The sequence below is a fragment of the Athalia rosae genome, chromosome 2 (assembly GCF_917208135.1).
Source record: "Athalia rosae chromosome 2, iyAthRosa1.1, whole genome shotgun sequence".
NCBI lineage: Eukaryota > Metazoa > Arthropoda > Insecta > Hymenoptera > Athaliidae > Athalia > Athalia rosae.
In genome coordinates this window covers 788,040-807,953 of record NC_064027.1, presented here as the reverse complement: position 1 = coordinate 807,953, position 19,914 = coordinate 788,040, and the positions used below count along the sequence as shown (strand labels likewise).

Sequence of the window (19,914 nt, the reverse complement as noted above, 5' to 3'; positions counted from 1 at the left end):
GTGTTACATATTGCGAATTCGTCAGCCCATCCTTATTTTGAGAAAATGCTGAATTAATTTTCAATAATACTTTTTAGTAGAATTAATTTTTCAAACTGAGGTAAATGAAATGGACTGTGATTATTAATATAATTCGTATGAATTCAGGTCGATAGCAGGAAATACAATGGAATATGTAAATCCAGTATTCGCTACCTGTGTTCCTCAAGTTCCAGAAAAGGGTTACCTACTTATCCAGGTAACTGACAAGTGTGAGTCAATTCAAAAGTTCATAGAATTTCACGGTTATTTGATTGCTGTCATTAAGAATATTACAATCTCATCTTGGAAATTTCATCCAATTAAATCTATCCATATCCTGCGAAAGCTGTCACGAATAGCACAAGCCGTAATAATAGATTTTAATAGGTGACTGACAATAAGTACATTTATAGCACACAGTATAATTGATTTTTTAGTATAATGCCAATAATTGAGTTTCTGCATTCTTTTAATGTTTTTCCCTGTAGGTACGTAGACTCGATAGCCAATTCTCCATTCAATTTTTATTCTCATCAAATTCTATAACGAAAGGTTCACGTATTTGGAAACATTGCTCGTATGTACGGTAACGTATAAATCGGAACAGAGTTTAGAAATCATCTACTTAGGCCTGATATTACTCTGTACATAGAAGAACTGACTAATCTTGGCTGTTTTCAATAAATTTGATCATTGCTTTCAAAATGTCGACGATGATCTACGGTTCATAAACGAATATAATTGTCTTATATAATTATTACTTTGAACATGGGCCACTCTCTGTGTTCGCACCATTTAGAAGATATGCACGTTTTGGGACTGTTCTGAAGAATGGTTATCATTCATCAGATTTTTTTTCGGAACTTATCATCGACATTATATATGTTCCTAGATCCCCATAGCCCTGGTCTCTACTACTTTTTGATCTAACGCATCAGCCCTAACGTATTTCAATTTTCAACTGCATTGTTAGGCGTGAAAGAAATCATGAATTTCGTACTCATACGACGATGAAGTTCTGATCGAACAAGTCATACGTCACGCAAGTGAGTCAGCTGTTATCTGGGAAGATACTGCGAAAAGAGTAGAACCGTAACCGCTTTCCTTTTAAATCAGTTATGATTTCAAATTCAACATTTGAAGATACAATATCCAGTAATGTATTAATATCCCAAGTGAATATGATCAAAGGGTAAACGAGTTTCTCATGTATAGATTTAATGTTGACCGCTATACTGTTGTAGCATCGAGTGTAAATCATTCGATGACGACCTAGATTTGCCCTGTGGAAGGTGATCAATAGGGGCTGAGGATATTAGGATTGTGGGAGCATGAGATAGAACGCTGCGATGTCTGCAATCAAGTCCATGGAGTAATATTGCGACCCGAATTAATTTCGGTAATCGTTACACAATTTCGTTGCATTAGTGAAGTACGAATGTTCTGTTGTTAGGAAGATGATTGGTGGCCCTGAAAAGGGCCGATTGTTTTTTGTTATCAGGTCATAAGCGCTCACTTAGAGCTGGTGTATTTAGTGACAGCCTTGGTGCCTTCACTGACAGCGTGCTTGGCCAACTCTCCAGGAAGCAAGAGTCTGACGGCAGTCTGGATTTCCCGAGAAGTAATGGTCGATCTCTTGTTGTAGTGTGCGAGACGAGAAGATTCGGCAGCAATACGTTCGAAGATATCGTTGACGAAACTGTTCATGATGCTCATCGCTTTACTGGAAATACCAGTGTCAGGGTGCACCTGCTTCAATACTTTGTAGATGTAAATAGCGTAACTCTCCTTCCTCTTACGCTTCTTCTTCTTGTCACCCTTGGTGATATTTTTCTGTGCCTTACCGGCCTTCTTAGCAGCCTTACCACTAGTTTTCGGCGGCATTGTCAGAAGTTAAAATTCAATTTCTCAGACGTGGCGAACGAAACGCTAGCTTAGCAGAGGATGAACTGAGGTCCGATGCGGCCGCTCCCTATTTATATGCCGCAGACCGTAGCGCACCCTTAATGGAGCCGCACCAATCAGCGATGCAGAAGTGAGCGCGCGTCGCTCATTGGCCGCGCTACGGTGAACCGGGTGGTATATATATCTAGAGAGCGACCGGTGGAGTTCATTCTATCGGTGCGAGTACTCGCCTGTTCTTCTCGTTGTTGTACCTAAAAGTTGCTCTGCATTATGTCTGGTCGCGGTAAAGGAGGTAAAGTCAAGGGAAAGTCAAAGACTCGTTCAAGCCGAGCTGGTCTTCAATTCCCGGTTGGTCGTATCCATCGACTCTTGCGCAAGGGTAATTACGCTGAGCGAGTTGGAGCAGGGGCCCCGGTTTACCTCTCTGCTGTGATGGAATACTTGGCTGCTGAAGTCTTGGAATTGGCAGGCAATGCTGCCCGTGATAATAAGAAGACTCGAATCATTCCTCGTCACCTTCAACTTGCTATTCGCAATGACGAAGAATTAAACAAATTACTCTCAGGAGTAACCATCGCCCAGGGTGGAGTCCTGCCGAACATTCAGGCAGTTCTGTTACCGAAGAAGACTGAGAAAAAGGCATAAATTCGTCTTCGGTAAACCCTTCATAAATCGGCCCTTTTCAGGGCCACCAAAATAATTCAAGAGCAAAGAATTTTATCCGCTATCATGAAACTTTTCTTACACCCGACCTCATTCATTTTTTCCTGGTCGATAAATCTAGAAATGACATATTCAAATTCACGTTCACGCCAGTAAAGGACGGCAGAGAACAGATTCAAGCCTCGCCGAGTTATGTACTCGTGTTTTAAGAATGCCTCATAGGATGACTTGCTAGTACCGAAATTCGGTGTCGCGTCGTCCGTATCTTCCTAAGGGTGCTACAATTGTATTGATTGTAGAAGAATCAAATCAATTTTTATTTTGTACATGGACCTCTAGTATTGGGAAGTTGATATGCTAGAATATGACTTTGTTAGTCTATTTACGAATATGCAAGTGCTAAAAATCTCGTTAGAAAAACTCAGGATACAAGTACGCATATGACCGACACAACGTGAATATCATGTTATGATAAATTAAAATATTTTGTCATTAAATTCGAGGGTTATAAAAACATTAGGCTAACAATAATGGCGTTGAGTTCATCAAAATCTAGCATAACACCTTGGAAATAATATTTAGCTAAATGTGATGAAAAATCGATTGAAACGACTCGAAATGGACAATACTTAAGAAATCTGCGATTTGAGAGTTAATTTTGTTGATGCCATCGTGTTAAGCGCTTCGAAATATATCGGTTGACATGAATGCTAGTACGAGAAGTTTGGTGGCTCATAGGGCATATTCGTATAGAAGATTGGAGTGACTTATACATTAGCAGCTGTTGCAAGTTGCAAGGCAAGGGAAAGCTGGTACGTATGTGCGAACTCCATCATAACTGTCAGAAATAAAGCATGCATTAACTTGACGTGAGTAGCGACAATTTCGATCTATTGCATAAATTCATTGGTGGCCCTGAAAAGGGCCGATTGATTGTTGTTGCTGTTGTTGTTGTTGTTGTTGTCGCTGCTGGTGTTGTTGCTGCTGCTGTTCAAAAATAGGTCATTTAACCTCCGAATCCGTACAGGGTGCGGCCTTGACGCTTCAGGGCGTAGACGACGTCCATAGCAGTAACGGTCTTCCTCTTGGCGTGTTCGGTGTAGGTGACAGCGTCCCTGATGACGTTTTCGAGAAACACCTGAAACAATTTCGTCACATAAAATAACCAACTCTTCATCTAGTTATCCTTCGATCCTGGGTATCCCGGGGTACCGAAATATCGCGTATTATTGAGAACGAACAGCACAACTCAGATAAAACCAACTACATACCTTCAGCACACCGCGAGTTTCTTCGTAAATTAATCCGGAAATACGTTTGACTCCGCCACGGCGAGCCAGACGGCGAATGGCCGGCTTCGTTATTCCCTGGATGTTATCACGCAACACCTTTCTGTGCCGCTTTGCTCCTCCTTTTCCCAATCCCTTTCCTCCCTTACCGCGACCAGTCATGTTGTAAAATTTTGGAGATTAAGTTTAATACTGTATGCAATTGCGCAGCGCACTGACGGTTTGGAGAACTAAATCTCTTTATATACCTGCGAGTCCTTATCCCCACCACTATTGTACCCACCAATCCTTGCGCCGTATAGAAATCTGCAAGCTGTTAAATAGTGGAACGCTCGTGAAGAGAGCGTCAGTCTCGCTGAATTCTCACAACGCAACGTTCGGATTAGTTCGAGATACGGATTGAAGATGGCACGTACCAAGCAAACTGCTCGTAAATCTACCGGAGGTAAGGCACCGAGGAAGCAACTTGCAACTAAGGCAGCTCGAAAAAGTGCTCCCGCCACCGGTGGAGTCAAGAAACCTCACAGATATCGTCCCGGCACAGTAGCTCTTCGTGAAATTCGTCGTTACCAGAAGAGCACGGAACTTCTGATCCGAAAATTACCATTCCAACGGCTTGTCCGTGAAATTGCCCAGGATTTCAAGACGGATCTTAGATTCCAAAGCTCCGCCGTGATGGCTCTTCAAGAAGCTAGCGAGGCCTACCTCGTCGGATTATTCGAAGATACGAACTTGTGTGCCATCCACGCTAAGCGCGTCACTATTATGCCCAAGGACATCCAACTGGCTCGCCGTATTAGAGGCGAACGTGCTTAAACCACATCTAAGCATCCAAACGGCCCTTTTCAGGGCCACCAATCATTCATGCTGAGAATTGAATATCACTGCCAAAATCCACACGAATGTGCGAATTCCTATATTTGAATTAAATATACTAATGGAGTGATAGTCATTTATGAACTCATCTTCAGTATCGATATTACTTTATTTCTCGGTAATATTTATGCCAGCCTAATAGCGTGGACTTTACTTGATCAATCTTTTAAGCCATAGGCTTCTTTATTACTGATGATTTTTTCACAAATCTCTTTATGCTTGGTCCAATCTTTCACTTGACATTCTCTGTAATACGGTTTCGTACGATAAATTTACGTAGCAAGTGTTATGACTCTAATACCTCTGAGAACTATCATTTACCTGCCGCAGTACCAAGCTTCTTTACACTTGGAACATCGCTTCGATGCCGGTGCTTGACAAGCAAAACATTTTTTTGGTTCAACGCACTCTAGCTTGTCGAGGTCGTACGCATCGCTCAAAACTTGAGCCATACTTTTAATGTACTGTATATCGTTATTAAAGAGTGACTTGGATTGATGCTTCGCTAATTTTTTCCACTTTCTATTGTGTTTGGCTAAAACCGATGATCTTATCTGGCAATAGTAAAGCATTGTATTAATGATACCTGTCAGATATTTCGGATTTCGTTTTGACGACTAGTAGAAAAATCTCTTACTTCCGGTAGCAGTTCTACAATTACGGGTTTTTGTGCATTTGACGGTTGTGCCATTACGCTCAATTGACACAGCCATCTTTTTAATTCTATCAGCGGTGCGATTTGATCGAGTACAGATTCATGAAGGTATTTCTGTAGCTGAAACATAGTTGGCGATCATGTTTATAAGCATAGATAAGAAACTATATTGCAGGCAGATCACCTTCACGAGCTTTGACATTCTGAATTCGGTAATCTCGTAGTGTGGAGCACATTTTGGATTAAGTAAGATTTCTCGTAATCCAATCCAAATTTGACCCTCCACCCTGCAGATTCTGTCTTGGTCATTTTCGTCAACAGTTTTCCATTTTCCATCGTATATCATCTGTTTTCCTATTAATGCACAAAAATAGAAGCTCACAGTTCTTTCGATCGAATTTCCAAAAAGATAACGCAAATATTTACCATCATTGTTAAGCTTCTTCCATGGCTGTTTTTCGATAAGTTCAGTTAGTAAATATGGAACGTCGTGTATTGATAGCATGCGCGATACAGCGCACAGAGGTAAGGTATCCGCAAATTCAGCCATATATCGCAGGATCGACACACACTTCATACTGACGTCAAAATCTAAGTCTGATTTCTTTTTCAATAACTCCATCAGGCACGATCTGAAAATAAGATATAGTGACAAGTATTCTCCACGTTTAGGAAAATTCAAAACGCTCAGAATTTAGGTAAGACGAAATACTGCGCATTTTCGTGATTCTCTGCATTTTCTTCTTTGTTAGTGTTGTAGAGGAGATTTGTAACGTTGTTAACTGCATAATCGATCAAATCTATAGCCTGATCTGCTACAGCTTCTGCACTGTCAGAATGGTAAAGTATATTCTCTAGGAGAGAAGCTGCGACACCCTCGTGAAAAAATACACTGTGCAGCATGAAAGTGTTCGTCGGTTCATCGTTTATTTCGATTAGAAGCGGAAAAACATATTCTTTCCAAATGTTGATCTGAATGACCTCGTGAATCAATACTGGCAGCTGAAACACATAATTGAGAATCAAATTAGTATTCAACGAATAGATACATAACTTACCAGTACAATTAGTGCTCACCTTTTTCAATGAGATGAACCACTCTTTTACAGCTTCCTCTCTTAAAGTACTGATTTCTAGGACGCTTTGTTGATTCAAAAGTAACAATATTTTGTGAAACTCGAGCCATCTGGAATTATCACAAAATTACATGACTTGGAAAAATAGTCTTCGAGGGAATACTTACTTTTTCGTCCCAATATCTTCTATATTTGATGGCTGCAAATTTTGTACGTGGATTTCTATCTCCCATGGAGTTATAATATAGTCCGTTGAATCCGTCATTATATTCTAATCGAGCACAGAAGGTTTTCAATGTGGTTTCAACGGTGATATACTTTCAATCGGTCGCAAGAAATTCTAGCATTGTAGCCATTTGTAAATAAGAATAGCGCGCATGATTTCCCGCGTGATTTCTATTGGCTGATTAATTAACGCCCCCTTATTTTTGATTTTGAATGGCAAGGCATGAATCTTAACGTGTCTATTAGCCGTATAAGCTTATTACGGTCCGGATGAAGCTTAAAACCTGACAATTTTATAGCTGCTAAGGAAACATGCACAATTATTCTCAGTCGATTTTACCAAGAAGATGGCCAGCAGTTGGTCACTTTTCACAAATGATTCTCGTCGCAACTTGTAGTTGGCGCGCACGCCACGCATGATAAAAAAAGGATCATTAGAAAGTGAAGGACACTGAGGACACCAAAGCCAACCCAACCCGAAGGCGTCCCGAAAGAGTGAAGAATAAGGTCGAGAATCAGGTGAATCACCGCGAACGCGAGTCACGTTGATTGTTGTCGCAAGCGTCGTACTCGGTCGTCGTCGATATTCATATTTCGATTTAAATAACGATTTGGTACGTCACCACGATTCGGCGTTGAAAAGATCAACGGATTCGGTAACACGAAATGTCAGAATTTGGCAGTGAGATATTGACGTGACAGCAACGTCCAGAAAAACCGCCAACCGACCTGGAAGTTTTTATTGACCACGATAAAAATACCATGCATATTAAATTTCGCCGTACTTCAAGCCCACGGAAAATCGTGACGTTTTTGTTGACAATTTACTAGTTCTATACGGTTGAAGCTTCAATTGTATGTTGTGCGCGGATTAACCATGTTTGAACCTACGGAACAAGGGAAGGTGAGGAACGAAAAACAGCGTTTCAAACTTTCTTGCAAGCTTATATGTGTTGTTTTGTAAACTCCGTTGTTGACGGAGAGGCCAATGACAATATTTATTTCACTATCTTGATATGCATATCAGAAGGGTATAGGTGTATACAGGTATACGCCCACATGTTGCCACCTGTCAACAACAGACATGATTCAGGATCACAAAGTAGCCATCATTTGCTCGATTAAAATATCTCGGGCTTACAGCCAGCCAACTATTCAGCCACTCGACTATATGTGCATGCGTATCTATAATTGGACATTCATTGCAGTTGCAAGAGCTAATTTATGCTCTGATGGAAAACAAGGGTCAAATGGCTTTGTATTTTTTGATTTTAGGATATTTCCATCCACAGTGGAGTGGTACTGAGAGGATCGAATACAAGGGAAGAAGATGTGCACAGTACAGGAATCCTCAGCATTGTTGAATATGTAAGCATCATACTAAGTCAGTGGATATTGATGTTTATTTGAAATTTGAAATTTCCATTTTAGAGTTTTGGAAAATGCATCGAATGGAAGCCTGTCGAAGTTTCAGTGGTTTCAGAGAGTCAGGATCAAGACCCAGAGTGGTCGTTGGTGAATACGCACACAACGCGTGCACGAACAATATCAGAAGGCCCAGATTCATTGGGACGATCCAGAACCGTGAGAATATTACTGTCCGATCTCAAATCATTTCGGATAAGTCGATGTGGACAGCAGCTGACCCTCATGCTGAGGGATGGAACTACTTATGTTGTATTCTTCCAACTATCTAACGCAGACTCCTTCACTAGCTCGCTGAAGACATACTTAAAGTTCATTGTGTCACGTAAAGACCGAAACATGTATATTGTCATGGAAGTGGAAGATTCTGTTCTCGAGAGATCGTTTGCCGAGCTAGATTTATTTCAAGAAAATGCCTCAGATTACGTGTGGAAGTTTGTCAAGAATTTACACGATAGACCATATGAAACTACAATGGAAGCATGTAGCAAGTTGACCGACATATTGCGTGAGTGCATTTCTTTTCACCAATATTTATTTCATTCCAACAGTGTTCCTTCGATTGCATCTTATCCATTATGAATTAACCTTTGCACCACTGGCTGATTGATTATTTTTAGTTCTCAAAAACAAGTATTTTGAGATAAACTGAATTATTTGTTGATTTCGTTTCATCGTATTTCAACTACTCCAGCATATTATCTACGACTATATCATATCAAAGAAATTCTTAATCCATGGTATCTAGAGATCAGTTATTCAAGTGTATAAACAATGACACATCCGCAAACCTTGCAAATATAGTACAGAACTGATTTATCGTATTTGATACCTTTGGACCTTACAAAAATTCTGAGTGACTTTTAGAAGCTTAAAACTTGAATTAATAATTGCCAAATCCCAGAATTTCAGTACAAATGATTTTCAGTTCATAAAGAACCAACGCGGCGAGTAGAGGAAGCTGTTGCTGACCTGTTGAACCGTTCCCTGACTCTAGATATTCCTCAACCACCAGTATCAGTGGGTTCAGGAGAAGAGTATGAAGTAATTGGTGCACCTGGAGTTGGTTTTGTTCTACCACCAAGGCCACCATGCCCAAGAGGTGATAAAACTATTTATATATATGCGTTTCATAATTATTTTTTGATAGTGGTAATTTTATGTCTAACCGTAACCAATTTGAAGGTGGTCCGTTGACACAAGAACAATGGGACAGATGTAAAGATTCAGAAGGAAGAATTTCTAATTCGGAGGCACTGAAAGAAATGATATTTAGAGGGGTACATGCACCATTACAATATATGTTTATTCGTCTTTTCTCATCATACGTTCCGCAAATTACTATTTTTAATTTTCACAAGTTCCATTAATTCACTTTATGCAGGGAATTTCGCCATCTCTCCGTTACGAAGTTTGGAAATATCTCTTAAACTATTATCCATGGGATGCGACAAATGCTGAAAGAATTGAACTCAGAAAAAGGAAAACAGAAGAATATTTTGCCATGAAATTGCAATGGAGATCCATGACTCCGGGACAAGAAAATCGATTTGCTGACTATCGAGATCGCAAAAGTTTAATCGGTGCGTTGTTTGTCATTTCATTTCAGTGGCGTTAATTGTTGGCATAATTGATCATATGGTATTTAACAATCATCTAACAATTTCAGAGAAAGATGTAAACAGAACAGACAGAACACATCCCTATTATTATGGAGACAACAATGCCCATTTAGGTCAGCTGTACGATATACTTATGACCTATGTAATGTACAATTTTGATCTGGGTTATGTACAAGGAATGAGTGACTTGCTCAGTCCAATTCTATGCCTAATGGATAGCGAGGTAGATGCCTTTTGGTGCTTTGTGGGATTCATGAATAAAGTGGTACGTGATTTACGAGCGCTTTTTGTGCAGCTAACGGTTAGATGATGTTCGTTTTGTAAGCAAGTTCGGTATTTTGCAGAGTACGAACTTTGAGATGGATCAAGAGGGGATGAAATTACAGCTTAGCCAGTTGCATTCTCTGGTAGTCATTACGGATTCTCAATTAGCTCAATATTTAGACAAGCACGAGTCTGGAAACATGTTCTTCTGTTTTCGATGGCTTTTAGTGCTGTTTAAGAGAGAATTCAACGCGAACGACATTCTCGTACTTTGGGAAATATTATGGACTGATTTGCCATGTAAAAATTTTCTGCTACTTGTTTGTGTGGCAATTTTAGACACAGAGAAAAATATACTGATGGAAAATCGTTACGGGTTCACCGAAATTCTTAAGGTAAAATACTTGAATGTTATTTGGTATAAGTACTTGGATCGAATCAACAATTATAATTATTGCGAAAAAAAAATTTTCCAGCATATAAACGATTTGTCGCTGCGCATCGAGCTTCCATGGACTTTGTCAAAAGCGGAAGGGATTTACCATCAATTAATGTCGGTCGCTGATCATTTGCCGGATCATATTCGTATCATAATAGGACTTGAACCTCAGCATAAACCGGAGATCAGTGATTCTGAAGATGAAGTTGCGACAACCGAATCACAGACCAACGGCAATGGAGGTCGTCCAAGCGTCAGTAGTGACAGTGGGAATATTAGATTTGGAAATAATGAAGTATCTTTCGAGCGAGGGATAAATTTGTCATACATGTGAGGCCAAGATGTGTCCTTTGTGATGATTTTTTAACAAATATCGTTTGTCATCCAAGGAGAGGCACCCTTTCTTGGTAACTACTACACAGTAGTAGCAAAGAAATAGAGAAGTTCTAAGCGTTGTTCTAAGTCTGTTGCATATGAGCCATGCATTGCATGCGTCTTTAACTGAGCTTTATTGTTTCATTTCTCCGGTGGATGATGAATCCATATGTGATTAAGGAGCAAATTGGAAATTTATGGAACATTCATTTTTTTTGTTAATTATTAAATAGTTGTGGAATCCTAGGTATAGTTCGGAAAAGAATTCTCCGTCGTCAATTTTGATCGCTCTCAGAATTTTTTGTTCAACACATGGTAAAGCTGTGGCGGCTGCGAAGTAAAGAAACATTCATCTCTGCCTTAAAACAAATTCTGTATTGATTGATGATCACGCGTTGATTATTGATATTTTTGCGACGTAACTGAAAAATGTAAAATTTCAGTCAATATATTAATAGCAATTACCTGATCACGTGTCTTTCACGAATTGTTCAGTGTGGTTGTGTATGAATCACGAACATTTCCCAAACTTCGATATTGGCTGTGTAATTTTAGCTCTGTCTAATCCTCGGTAGGCACCTCCAATTCGCTATTCATATTAGTGATACTAGTGACTAGACGAAAAAAATGAAAGCCAGCTGACTGCTCGATGTAACTTATTTTTCATACTCATTGTCAATGATATTGCGGTGCTATGGCACTTGTGAACATAGCTCCTTGTTATATCCTGAAAACGAACCCTATTTCTAACTTTTCAAGTTTTTCAGTGATACACAGAACGTAATCTACTATATTTTCATGAACACATTGAGAGCAGCTATTTCAATGCACACATTAGTAGTTTTAATTTACGGGGTTGATACGTAAACTAGTAATCTACGATGGAAATTTGAGCTACCTATTATTGATAATAAAGAATCAATTCAAAAATCACAACATTCGACAACCGTTATGGTTGATCACTCCTATTCGACTTTCCTCGGCTAGTACACTTTCAAAAATGTCTAACGTGTATCATACGTTTCTGCGTTCGGAAAATATGAATGTTTGAGGTATAATTTATCGAAACAACAATTTGGTTTACCTGTCAAACATCAGGTGACTACAGTGGCAGTTATATATGAATAATAATAGCCTCCAGGTAACTGTTATTGTATTACTAATATCGTAATGATAATAATAATACGTTTAGCAGATACATAACATGAATTCCTAGGTTTTTATTTAGATTTGTATAAAATATATGATACTGTACAATAACGATGATTACTACGGAGCTGTATATTTCTAATAAAAAACTAATAATGAATAATTATTACCTCAAATTAATGAAATAAACGAACTATTTCATTACAGCGAATAGATTTAAAATCGAATATCAACCGGTAGATAAAAAGTGATGAATTCCACCAATAAACGATCAACGGCGACTACGTTCTAGCAACGAGTTCTAAGTTGTACCGTATAGAATAAATTCCTAATGGTTGTACTTCGTCTCCAAGTAATTCGTCGTTCATCCAACGATACGTTATAACATCGGATTCTAAAACTTATGAGAATAATTGAAAAATACTACCTGAATCACTGAAATGAGATCTGCCGTCCGAAAAGCCATGTAGTCTAGGGACTTTTAGTTTTTACTACTTATGGCTCTAGCTACTTACCTGTTGTGATGCTCTCCGATCGGTATTCTCGTCAAGCTGCCTGCTGTGACCTGAAACACACAAGGAAATAAAGAGCTTTTTCATCTACTATACATATCACGCAGAACCGTATTCATAACTATGTGTGGTTCCCTTTCCCGACGAAATTTCAACTTGAAAACTCAGCTGTTGTTTATTATCATAACATGCCCCCTACTTCTGTAACAAGGTGATCAGTTCGGCAGCATTCATCGGGTAGATTAATATGGATGTAAACATAGTGAAGCGCGGCAAAACTAGAAAGAGAAAACGACATTCAAAGGTCAAACGTCGTGAGCAGGCTCGACTAGAGGTTAGATTTGCAAAGCGTCGAAGACTCGTGCCTGAACGAAGTATTTCCGATGGAACTGTTTCAAAGCCAAAGGAAAAACTGAACAACATCATGGAGGCGCACTCGTTTTGGGAAAACTATGAGGCTGCCCACCTATGGCAAAGAAGGTTGGTCAGTTCAAGTAACAAAAATTCGTTTACCAATGAAAAGTGAAAGAATAATTTGTAGAACACTGAGAACATGGCCCTGCATCCCAGAGTCTAGAATCTGTAGATTTTTCCATTCGTCTCTTGCTTAATTAAGATGTGTTAATTTTTACAGACACAGTGTGGAATGGTGGAAGTCCCGATGCATTGCATTAGAACAGGAGAATGCTATTTTGCGTGACAAAATAAGAGAACTAGCTTCTACTGGTGGTAGTCGAGGACCTGGTAATCTGTGGATGAAGCAGAATGAGAACAGCGAGTATCGCAATGCCAGCTTTGACAAAGAAGACAATGATTACAAAGATGAAGAAAGGAACTCTGATGATGAAAATCTTGAATTTCAAGTCAATGAAGAAATGATGAAGTTCTTTGAGCAAAGTATTAGGCATAAGATGGAAATGAAAGAAAAACGAGATACGGAAACTGCCAATGAAAGAGCTGCACTGCAAGAGCAAATCCCGATCGAGGGGGGAGCTGCATGGATGGAAGCTAAGACCGAGGCAGCTAAATTACTCTATGGAGTTGCTAGTCCCAGAATTTTAGCCATGGAAACTGCACTTCAAGCAACCATGGATAGGTACAAGGACAGAGCTAAACCTCAGTATTGGCCGAATATTCCCTTGAATTTGTGAAGGTTATCACGTTTTTATGCAGTTTGAATGAAAAAATATCTTCTTAGAGATGACAATGTGTAAATTGTTGTTTTAATGAACTTACATATGACGCTTGATAATGGCAGGCCATTTACTCAGTTGTACATAGAATAGCTGTAATTACCGCTACGCCTCATAATTTTAATTTGAGTGGTCCATAAGTTGAATTAATGTAGTTACTTATTGTATTAGCTATTTTTCTACTCTTGATTAGGTATTCACGAAATAATGTGTTAACATCGTGAGAATTATTCGAACTCTAATTACGAAATTCATAAAAGACGATTTCTACACTTGTATTCAGTACTCGACATTTTCCGCTTACCATGATTAATGATGATTTTGAGGTATACGTTACCTAAGCATTTGAGATAAATGCGAAACAACTTCTGAACAATTTTCTGAATTATCATATCCTGGAGTAATAAGATTTATATTTTCTGTGTTCGTACCTTTCATACGAATTGGATTTAGCTATACACTTTCTAATAACAAGAAAGTAATTTACCAAAAATCATCTTTGGTTTTTAGAGTTTTCAAAACCGGCCAATTAATTGCGTAATGTGAACGATATCCTGTTCGATGTGCTAATCAACTACACGAAATACATTTGATAGATTGATATTCAAATTACGAGAGAGATGCTCTTATTCGGCTAGGAGCTTGATGGTGAATTAATAGGGGGTATCTTGTAATGGACATGCAGCAGCATCAGTGATTAATGTATTTCCAAAAACGTCTGACTCCATTATAAGAAATCCATACCCAAGTCTTCGTACCGTCAGTGACCGAAAGACGTGTTTGATTATTAAATTGTACCCGCTATTTTGTGCGGGTACGTGTGTGGATACATACACATATTTTCTCCGCATGTAATGTAGTTACATCATGAGAAAATAATATCCTTTCTTCTACACCGGTATACAGAGAGGAACGAGTAAAGAAGTTTGAAGCACCGTGAACGCGTGGGGGTTTAATAACGTCAAATGCGTCGTGATATACAAGAGTTAATATTACATGTTCGAAGAAAGTTTTGCGATCGAGCTGTGTATGTATCATTTGTTATTTGTTAAACTCGCGCGCAACTTGTAAAAGAAAAGTAACGACGCCTTCGCGTTTCGAGTTGCGTTTTTGGTTCGAAGCGATCAAACCGACTACCGCAACGGTGGATCCTTCACCGCACAACACGCAGTAGCATACATTGTGGGAGAAATCTATAATTTGTTACTCGTTAAAGTCTCGGTAGTCGTGGCAATGCAGAGTATAGCAGACAACGCGGGCCACGATTTGCCAATTAACTTAATGCAGTTTTAATAATCCATTCAGAGGTCGGCCCTCTTCTTGGGGCCTTAAAACTCTTGTCACCCGCCGCAAAGTACTGGGTTGCTTGCTCGACGACGATCATTTTAAAAAGGGATGAGTTTTTTCTAACAATGCTGAAAAAAATGATTGAAAATTAAAAATAAATCATAACCTTTGCGTTAGAAAATCGTATTCACCAGCTAAAAAAACGTTTGCCTCAGTCTAATGAGACTTTGAATTGAATTTCATTTGACAAAACTTTACCAACGCGTTCCGCGGAATCGGAATGTGTAATTTCATAAAATGAAACAAGACCCCAAAACATTAGAGCCACATTTTGACGAAAGTCTCATCGAAACAAGTAGGATCCAAACAACGTCCTCTTTCAACAATAAGTATTTTATATAGCAGACATTTCTACTTTACAGTTGATTGATCGATCTACGACTGATTGTTCAAATTTCGGGGATTTCCTACGAATCGCCGATATAAAGTCATGGTGAGTTGAATGCAAGGACAAGAGAGGTCGTTAGTCGTGCATATTTTTCTCGACTTTTTCTACTTGTGAAAGGTTTTTAGGTCTCCCATTCATAAGTTAAAAATGGAAAGAGATCACAGCAGAAATCTGCGAACATCCATCTTTAATATTTTCCCTGTGTAAGATGTCATGACTGATCATCACTTCGCTGTACGTGACTAAATATCGATGAAAACTGAGGTTCAAAGAGTAACTCGGTGTTACTATCTCACCACACCTCCGTAGACTGTAGTGCGAGAATTCTACTTTTGTAAAACCGAGCGGATTTTTGATGTATATATCAAGAGGTTTAGAAGCAAATGATTGGCCGAATAGCTTGCCGAATAAAATGACATTATATTTTACACCGATATACATACCAACTTAGTTTAAGCATATAGTGACATTTCGTGCCGACGTTTGTCCAATCACGTGGATTCTCTCAACAAATTGGGAGGACTCTAATTCTGGAATTTCGTTGATTGGCCGAACAATTGGCAAATGGAATAAGATTATGTTTCGTAGGTTTTCATCCAATCGCGAAGATTTAGGAATAAATTAAAAGCCAATATTTCGATTTTTGGTCCCAATTTGAAAACAATCTAAGGTTGTAATTTAGCCTTTAGAAAATCTAGATTTTCGGCAGAAAATAAAAATTCTCAGTTTTGCAATATCTTGTTCATATGTTTCAATTATTCTCGCTCCACGTTTTAAGAATGGAAAACCCTTGTGCTCCACAATAACAAACGCTCCGATGAACTTGTGAAAAAATATCTGCCGTCACGTGTGAAATAAATTGTTGAAATTGATTAGGTGCACGGATCGAAAATTTGCCGAATGTATATCCGAGATATTTTTTAAATCCCGCAGAACTTGCAATTAGTAAAATCATACGTCTATATTTCCGATGATATCGAAGTTGTATAGACTGAGAGATTTGATTGTCCGTATATGTAAATAAAAATACAGGTTGTGCTGGAATTTACGTTATCAAATGTGGGCATTAGACGTTTAAGCGATGCCTATACGACACGGTTATGGCTTGGCAATAAATGACACCTATCTTATGAAATATACCCAGGGAAGCAATTAATAGGTAATCTCAAATGCAAGGCAATTACGTTATACATGCATTATTATTGCTCGTATCAGAAGTATAATTGTTTGTGTTGAAGAAAAATGTTATTCTATAGGTATAGCTGCGGGTATACGATATATGGAGAATCAAGCATTTATGGGTCATCGCGATTGTTACGATCGGGAAGAACCTGCACGCGGGTCGACTCACGTCACGGTTTACTATGCATGCACTTTCCAACTCATTTTAGTAGAAAATTATCACGGTATTTCAATAAAATGAAATATATATTTACAGTTATTCGGAATATTTTTCTGTGCGAGGTATACAATATCGAAGATGTCTGGGCAACCCTGAAGCTCGTTTTAGTGGCTACATGGCACACATTGCAGCTCATATGTAGTATCTGTACAGAGCGGCTTCTCCACCCCTTCGCCCGCCCAAGGGCATTAAATACCCATTTATTGTAATCAATACCCGTCCGTAATCGCGAGACAAACGTGTAATGTTGTTTCGTTGACAGATTGCAATTATTGCGTCAGAAACAGTTGGTGAGAACATCAATTGCGAAAACTAACTCGCTCTGCCCTTGTAGCTGAAGGATCATAAGAACGATCCTGCAACGAGAGGGTCGTATATGACAGTAGCGGGGAATCAAGAAGCCCGAAGAAAATGTCTCGAATTTCTATATTGCCTATCGCCCCGCGCGTATTCGCATATTATGGGGATCGCACGCGTGGGAATTTCTCGTTCAGTGCAATCACCACTTTTTCTGTTTTTATTTTCCTCCCACTGATTGATCGGAATTTTTTTTATCAATTAGATCGTGGGGATAGAAAGATGAGGTCTGCGACATAGCTGTAAGTTTCTATTGTATAACTATCCAGGGATATAATGACTTTGCGAAATCTATTATGGCGTTGATAATAGTTCTCGGAATTGGCGATCATTTGAAGTATATTGATCAACTGTTCAAGCTGAGATACATGCGTCTAAGGTACCATACCATATTCATTACCGTATAATGTTTTAAAAATGTGGGTAAAAAAGAGTGCAGAGAACGTTTATATGGATACACTCCGTGTGGAGGAGATCAATTTATATATCGCGTGTAAAAATTAAATTTAGTTGCTTCTGACTCATGATCCAAGGTCTTTCGAAGCGTACAATTATTAGAGTCCAGCGAATTGTTCGATGTAAAAGTATTTTTATGTATCATAATATTCTCGAACGTCTTATACCTGCAGCGAATATAATTATTCACCGTTCGTACGTATATTGTGATCGCAACTGCGACAATTATACGAAAGAACAAGAAATTCGATATTATATTTGGAGTCAAGTGTATAATAGTTGCGTGCAAATGAAATAACGTTTATAATTGTTTGGAGATTCGAGCATACCTAATATTCTTGAGCGTGTTCAATCAAGTCATTATACCGATACTTCAATCAACTCGCCGACCTTACAAGCCAGTGTGGGTATCATATCTTACATCCTATAAAGATCGGGTAAATCTTTCAAGTGTAATATTTCGCAGACCTTTGACGTCGGGGTCACAGGTCAACCACTTTATCCTACATCTATATATATCCACGTAGTAGGTATTGTTTTGTAACGCGGCGAAGAACGAAATTGGTTGCGTTCATCGGCTGGTCCCAATTTAATTATATTCAACGGAAACATTCAGATGTACAGAAATAATACACATGGAAAGATGATTTTTCTCCTTATTACACGGTTCTGTTGAAAATTACTTTATTCGAATTATACACGGGGCAAGTATGTCGATATGAATTACTAGGTGGGCAGCGGAGTTATATGGGTATAGGTATATATACGTGGATATATATTATCATCATTGTATTAAACCTAACATATTTATATTTGTAACCCGTAATCGATGTCGATGTAAGACTGGAATCTTTCTGCCAGGCTGAAGCTAAACAATTTGATAAGTTAACTCGATTCACAATGAATAATAAGAAAAATGATTCATCACGGATGAGATTTTGAAGTCGAGTCAAGTGTTGGAAATCACCCTAATAGCGTTGGAACGCCATAGCGTTCGACGTTACTAATTTGTGGCTCTTTGTCCGTTTCCTTGATCTTTTCTGTTTACCGTTCTTCAGTCTTAGCGCTCGCTTTTGAACGTTGCAATAACAATTAGTTACTTGTCCAGGGATATGCCCAACCCACTAATTTTCTCAGTTCTAAGGTTCCATCACTCTGCAGGTAAAATTGGAACCTCAGTAGAGGACCTTCACTTGACGTAGGAATAATGTAAGGTACAGCCGCGGTATGTATAGTTAAATACTGCTCCAGGGCTCCGGTGCTATCCCTCTGGAATGTCGCCTTTTGTTCTTTCCCTCCGAAAAGTGGGAGTAAATCTGAAAATTGCAAATTAGGGGACCTCCGGGACAGATTTTCCTGGCGAATATTCAAAGTTTTACCTATGTGAATTCACTCGTCTGTACAAACGATACGAGTTTCCGTCTGTATTGCGAGGTATAGGTGATCGGATGTCCTGGAAGGAGCCGATTCGAGTGAACACGAATATCAGGGTTAACAGTAAGATTTATTTTTCCTTGGATAAGGAAGTTTGACGCGATTATATCGTAACCACCTGCAGGTAAATTCACCGTACAATTCAGCGTATTACAATTTCCTATTCACCATTGGAATATGAAAATTTCTGATCTTGACGCTCCTTCGGACAGGGCATACAGGTGCGGTCGCATAGCTTACCTGCAGAAGTTCGAATCCGCACCGTAAATTAGAGAAGCCGTACGTGTAGCGCGGTGTAGAAGGCACACGACGTCTAATCTCGCGATAATCGTAGGGCGGAATTTGATGGAGTAGCAGGAGCATCAGCAGCTTTTACACGGGTGCGTATAACCGAGAGAAGCGTCTTTTTCTCAGCTAGAAACTCGAACGTCGAGGTTACGCGGTGGATGCAGTTTGGTGCAACGGCATTAGCAGCAGCGCTCGGTTGTATCGGGCGCGTACCTCCGAGACAATCGCCCCAAGCGATGAATACCTAATTTGAAGCCCTAAGAATTACGTATTAGAACCGAGCTCCGCGGACAACTGCAGCAGCGGCGGCAGCAGCGAGACTTCGATCAAGGAGACGCGACTCGGCGGCGGTCGAGGACTGCTCGAGGTTGGTCGTACCCGGTCGACGTTGTTCGCCGGATAAGTCAGGCAAGGTTCCGCTGCTTTTCGATGGACAAGCTCCGCGAGCTAGGCGGCACATACCACGGGTCAGTCTTGTATCATCCCGCATTAATGCGACGCTTTGGAAATCAGTCCCCGATGTTCTAGAATTCGGAGTTGGTTCTAGAACCCA

The 19,914-nt window shown here is 39.4% G+C and overlaps 7 protein-coding genes across 8 annotated transcripts; 4 read left to right on the top strand and 3 right to left on the bottom strand.

Moving 5' to 3' along the window:
* Positions 1–1,485: 1,485 nt before the first annotated feature.
* LOC105691451 (histone H2B) lies at positions 1,486–1,945 on the bottom strand. Its single transcript, XM_012409921.2, has one exon. The coding sequence runs from the start codon at positions 1,903–1,905 to the stop codon at positions 1,534–1,536; it is 372 nt and encodes a 123-aa protein (XP_012265344.1). The 5' UTR covers positions 1,906–1,945; the 3' UTR covers positions 1,486–1,533.
* Positions 1,946–2,157: 212 nt separating this feature from the next.
* LOC105691457 (histone H2A-like) lies at positions 2,158–2,764 on the top strand. Its single transcript, XM_012409929.4, has one exon. The coding sequence runs from the start codon at positions 2,197–2,199 to the stop codon at positions 2,569–2,571; it is 375 nt and encodes a 124-aa protein (XP_012265352.1). The 5' UTR covers positions 2,158–2,196; the 3' UTR covers positions 2,572–2,764.
* A 123-nt stretch (positions 2,765–2,887) lies between these two features.
* LOC105691516 (histone H4) lies at positions 2,888–4,079 on the bottom strand. The gene is made up of 2 exons (XM_012410041.2): positions 3,861–4,079; positions 2,888–3,727 (listed from the first exon to the last, which is right to left on the bottom strand). The coding sequence occupies exons 1-2, from the start codon at positions 4,038–4,040 to the stop codon at positions 3,596–3,598; spliced, it is 312 nt and encodes a 103-aa protein (XP_012265464.1). The 5' UTR covers positions 4,041–4,079; the 3' UTR covers positions 2,888–3,595.
* A 160-nt stretch (positions 4,080–4,239) lies between these two features.
* On the top strand, positions 4,240–4,702 carry LOC105691520 (histone H3). The gene has a single exon (XM_012410045.3). The coding sequence runs from the start codon at positions 4,284–4,286 to the stop codon at positions 4,692–4,694; it is 411 nt and encodes a 136-aa protein (XP_012265468.1). The 5' UTR covers positions 4,240–4,283; the 3' UTR covers positions 4,695–4,702.
* Positions 4,703–4,860: 158 nt separating this feature from the next.
* On the bottom strand, positions 4,861–7,004 carry LOC105691427 (zinc finger MYND domain-containing protein 10). The gene is made up of 8 exons (XM_012409889.3): positions 6,653–7,004; positions 6,487–6,595; positions 6,122–6,411; positions 5,836–6,041; positions 5,594–5,763; positions 5,392–5,529; positions 5,076–5,308; positions 4,861–5,000 (listed from the first exon to the last, which is right to left on the bottom strand). Exons 1-8 carry the CDS (start codon positions 6,748–6,750, stop codon positions 4,913–4,915), a joined length of 1,332 nt encoding a protein of 443 aa, XP_012265312.2. The 5' UTR covers positions 6,751–7,004; the 3' UTR covers positions 4,861–4,912.
* Positions 7,005–7,206: 202 nt separating this feature from the next.
* LOC105691521 (TBC1 domain family member 15) lies at positions 7,207–12,147 on the top strand. Of its 2 annotated transcripts, none has more exons than XM_012410047.3 (9): positions 7,207–7,614; positions 7,986–8,078; positions 8,142–8,643; positions 9,133–9,237; positions 9,321–9,415; positions 9,520–9,718; positions 9,805–10,022; positions 10,102–10,416; positions 10,498–12,147. In XM_012410047.3, exons 1-9 carry the CDS (start codon positions 7,588–7,590, stop codon positions 10,792–10,794), a joined length of 1,851 nt encoding a protein of 616 aa, XP_012265470.2. In that variant the 5' UTR covers positions 7,207–7,587; the 3' UTR covers positions 10,795–12,147. The 2 variants fall into 2 exon arrangements, with proteins under 2 accessions (XP_012265470.2, XP_012265469.2); XM_012410046.2 differs by having other exon boundaries at positions 9,064–9,237.
* A 412-nt stretch (positions 12,148–12,559) lies between these two features.
* Positions 12,560–14,298, top strand: LOC105691438 (gem-associated protein 8-like). Its single transcript, XM_048651083.1, has 2 exons — positions 12,560–12,976; positions 13,131–14,298. Exons 1-2 carry the CDS (start codon positions 12,744–12,746, stop codon positions 13,645–13,647), a joined length of 750 nt encoding a protein of 249 aa, XP_048507040.1. The 5' UTR covers positions 12,560–12,743; the 3' UTR covers positions 13,648–14,298.
* The last annotated feature ends 5,616 nt before the right edge of the window (positions 14,299–19,914 follow it).

Coding starts and splice junctions, on each gene's coding strand:
- LOC105691451 (XM_012409921.2), bottom strand. CDS start 1,905: ATGCCGCCGAAAACTAGTGGTAAGGCTGCTAAGAAGGCCGGTAAGGCA.
- LOC105691457 (XM_012409929.4), top strand. CDS start 2,197: ATGTCTGGTCGCGGTAAAGGAGGTAAAGTCAAGGGAAAGTCAAAGACT.
- LOC105691516 (XM_012410041.2), bottom strand. CDS start 4,040: ATGACTGGTCGCGGTAAGGGAGGAAAGGGATTGGGAAAAGGAGGAGCA. Junction 3,728..3,860: donor AAACTCGCGGTGTGCTGAAG/GTATGTAGTTGG, acceptor AAATTGTTTCAG/GTGTTTCTCGAAAACGTCAT.
- LOC105691520 (XM_012410045.3), top strand. CDS start 4,284: ATGGCACGTACCAAGCAAACTGCTCGTAAATCTACCGGAGGTAAGGCA.
- LOC105691427 (XM_012409889.3), bottom strand. CDS start 6,750: ATGACGGATTCAACGGACTATATTATAACTCCATGGGAGATAGAAATC. Junction 6,596..6,652: donor GAAGATATTGGGACGAAAAA/GTAAGTATTCCC, acceptor TGATAATTCCAG/ATGGCTCGAGTTTCACAAAA. Junction 5,309..5,391: donor TTGTAGAACTGCTACCGGAA/GTAAGAGATTTT, acceptor TACTATTGCCAG/ATAAGATCATCGGTTTTAGC.
- LOC105691521 (XM_012410046.2), top strand. CDS start 7,588: ATGTTTGAACCTACGGAACAAGGGAAG. Junction 8,644..9,063: donor CAAGTTGACCGACATATTGC/GTGAGTGCATTT, acceptor AATGATTTTCAG/TTCATAAAGAACCAACGCGG. Junction 9,719..9,804: donor AGATCGCAAAAGTTTAATCG/GTGCGTTGTTTG, acceptor TAACAATTTCAG/AGAAAGATGTAAACAGAACA.
- LOC105691438 (XM_048651083.1), top strand. CDS start 12,744: ATGGATGTAAACATAGTGAAGCGCGGCAAAACTAGAAAGAGAAAACGA. Junction 12,977..13,130: donor GCCCACCTATGGCAAAGAAG/GTTGGTCAGTTC, acceptor TAATTTTTACAG/ACACAGTGTGGAATGGTGGA.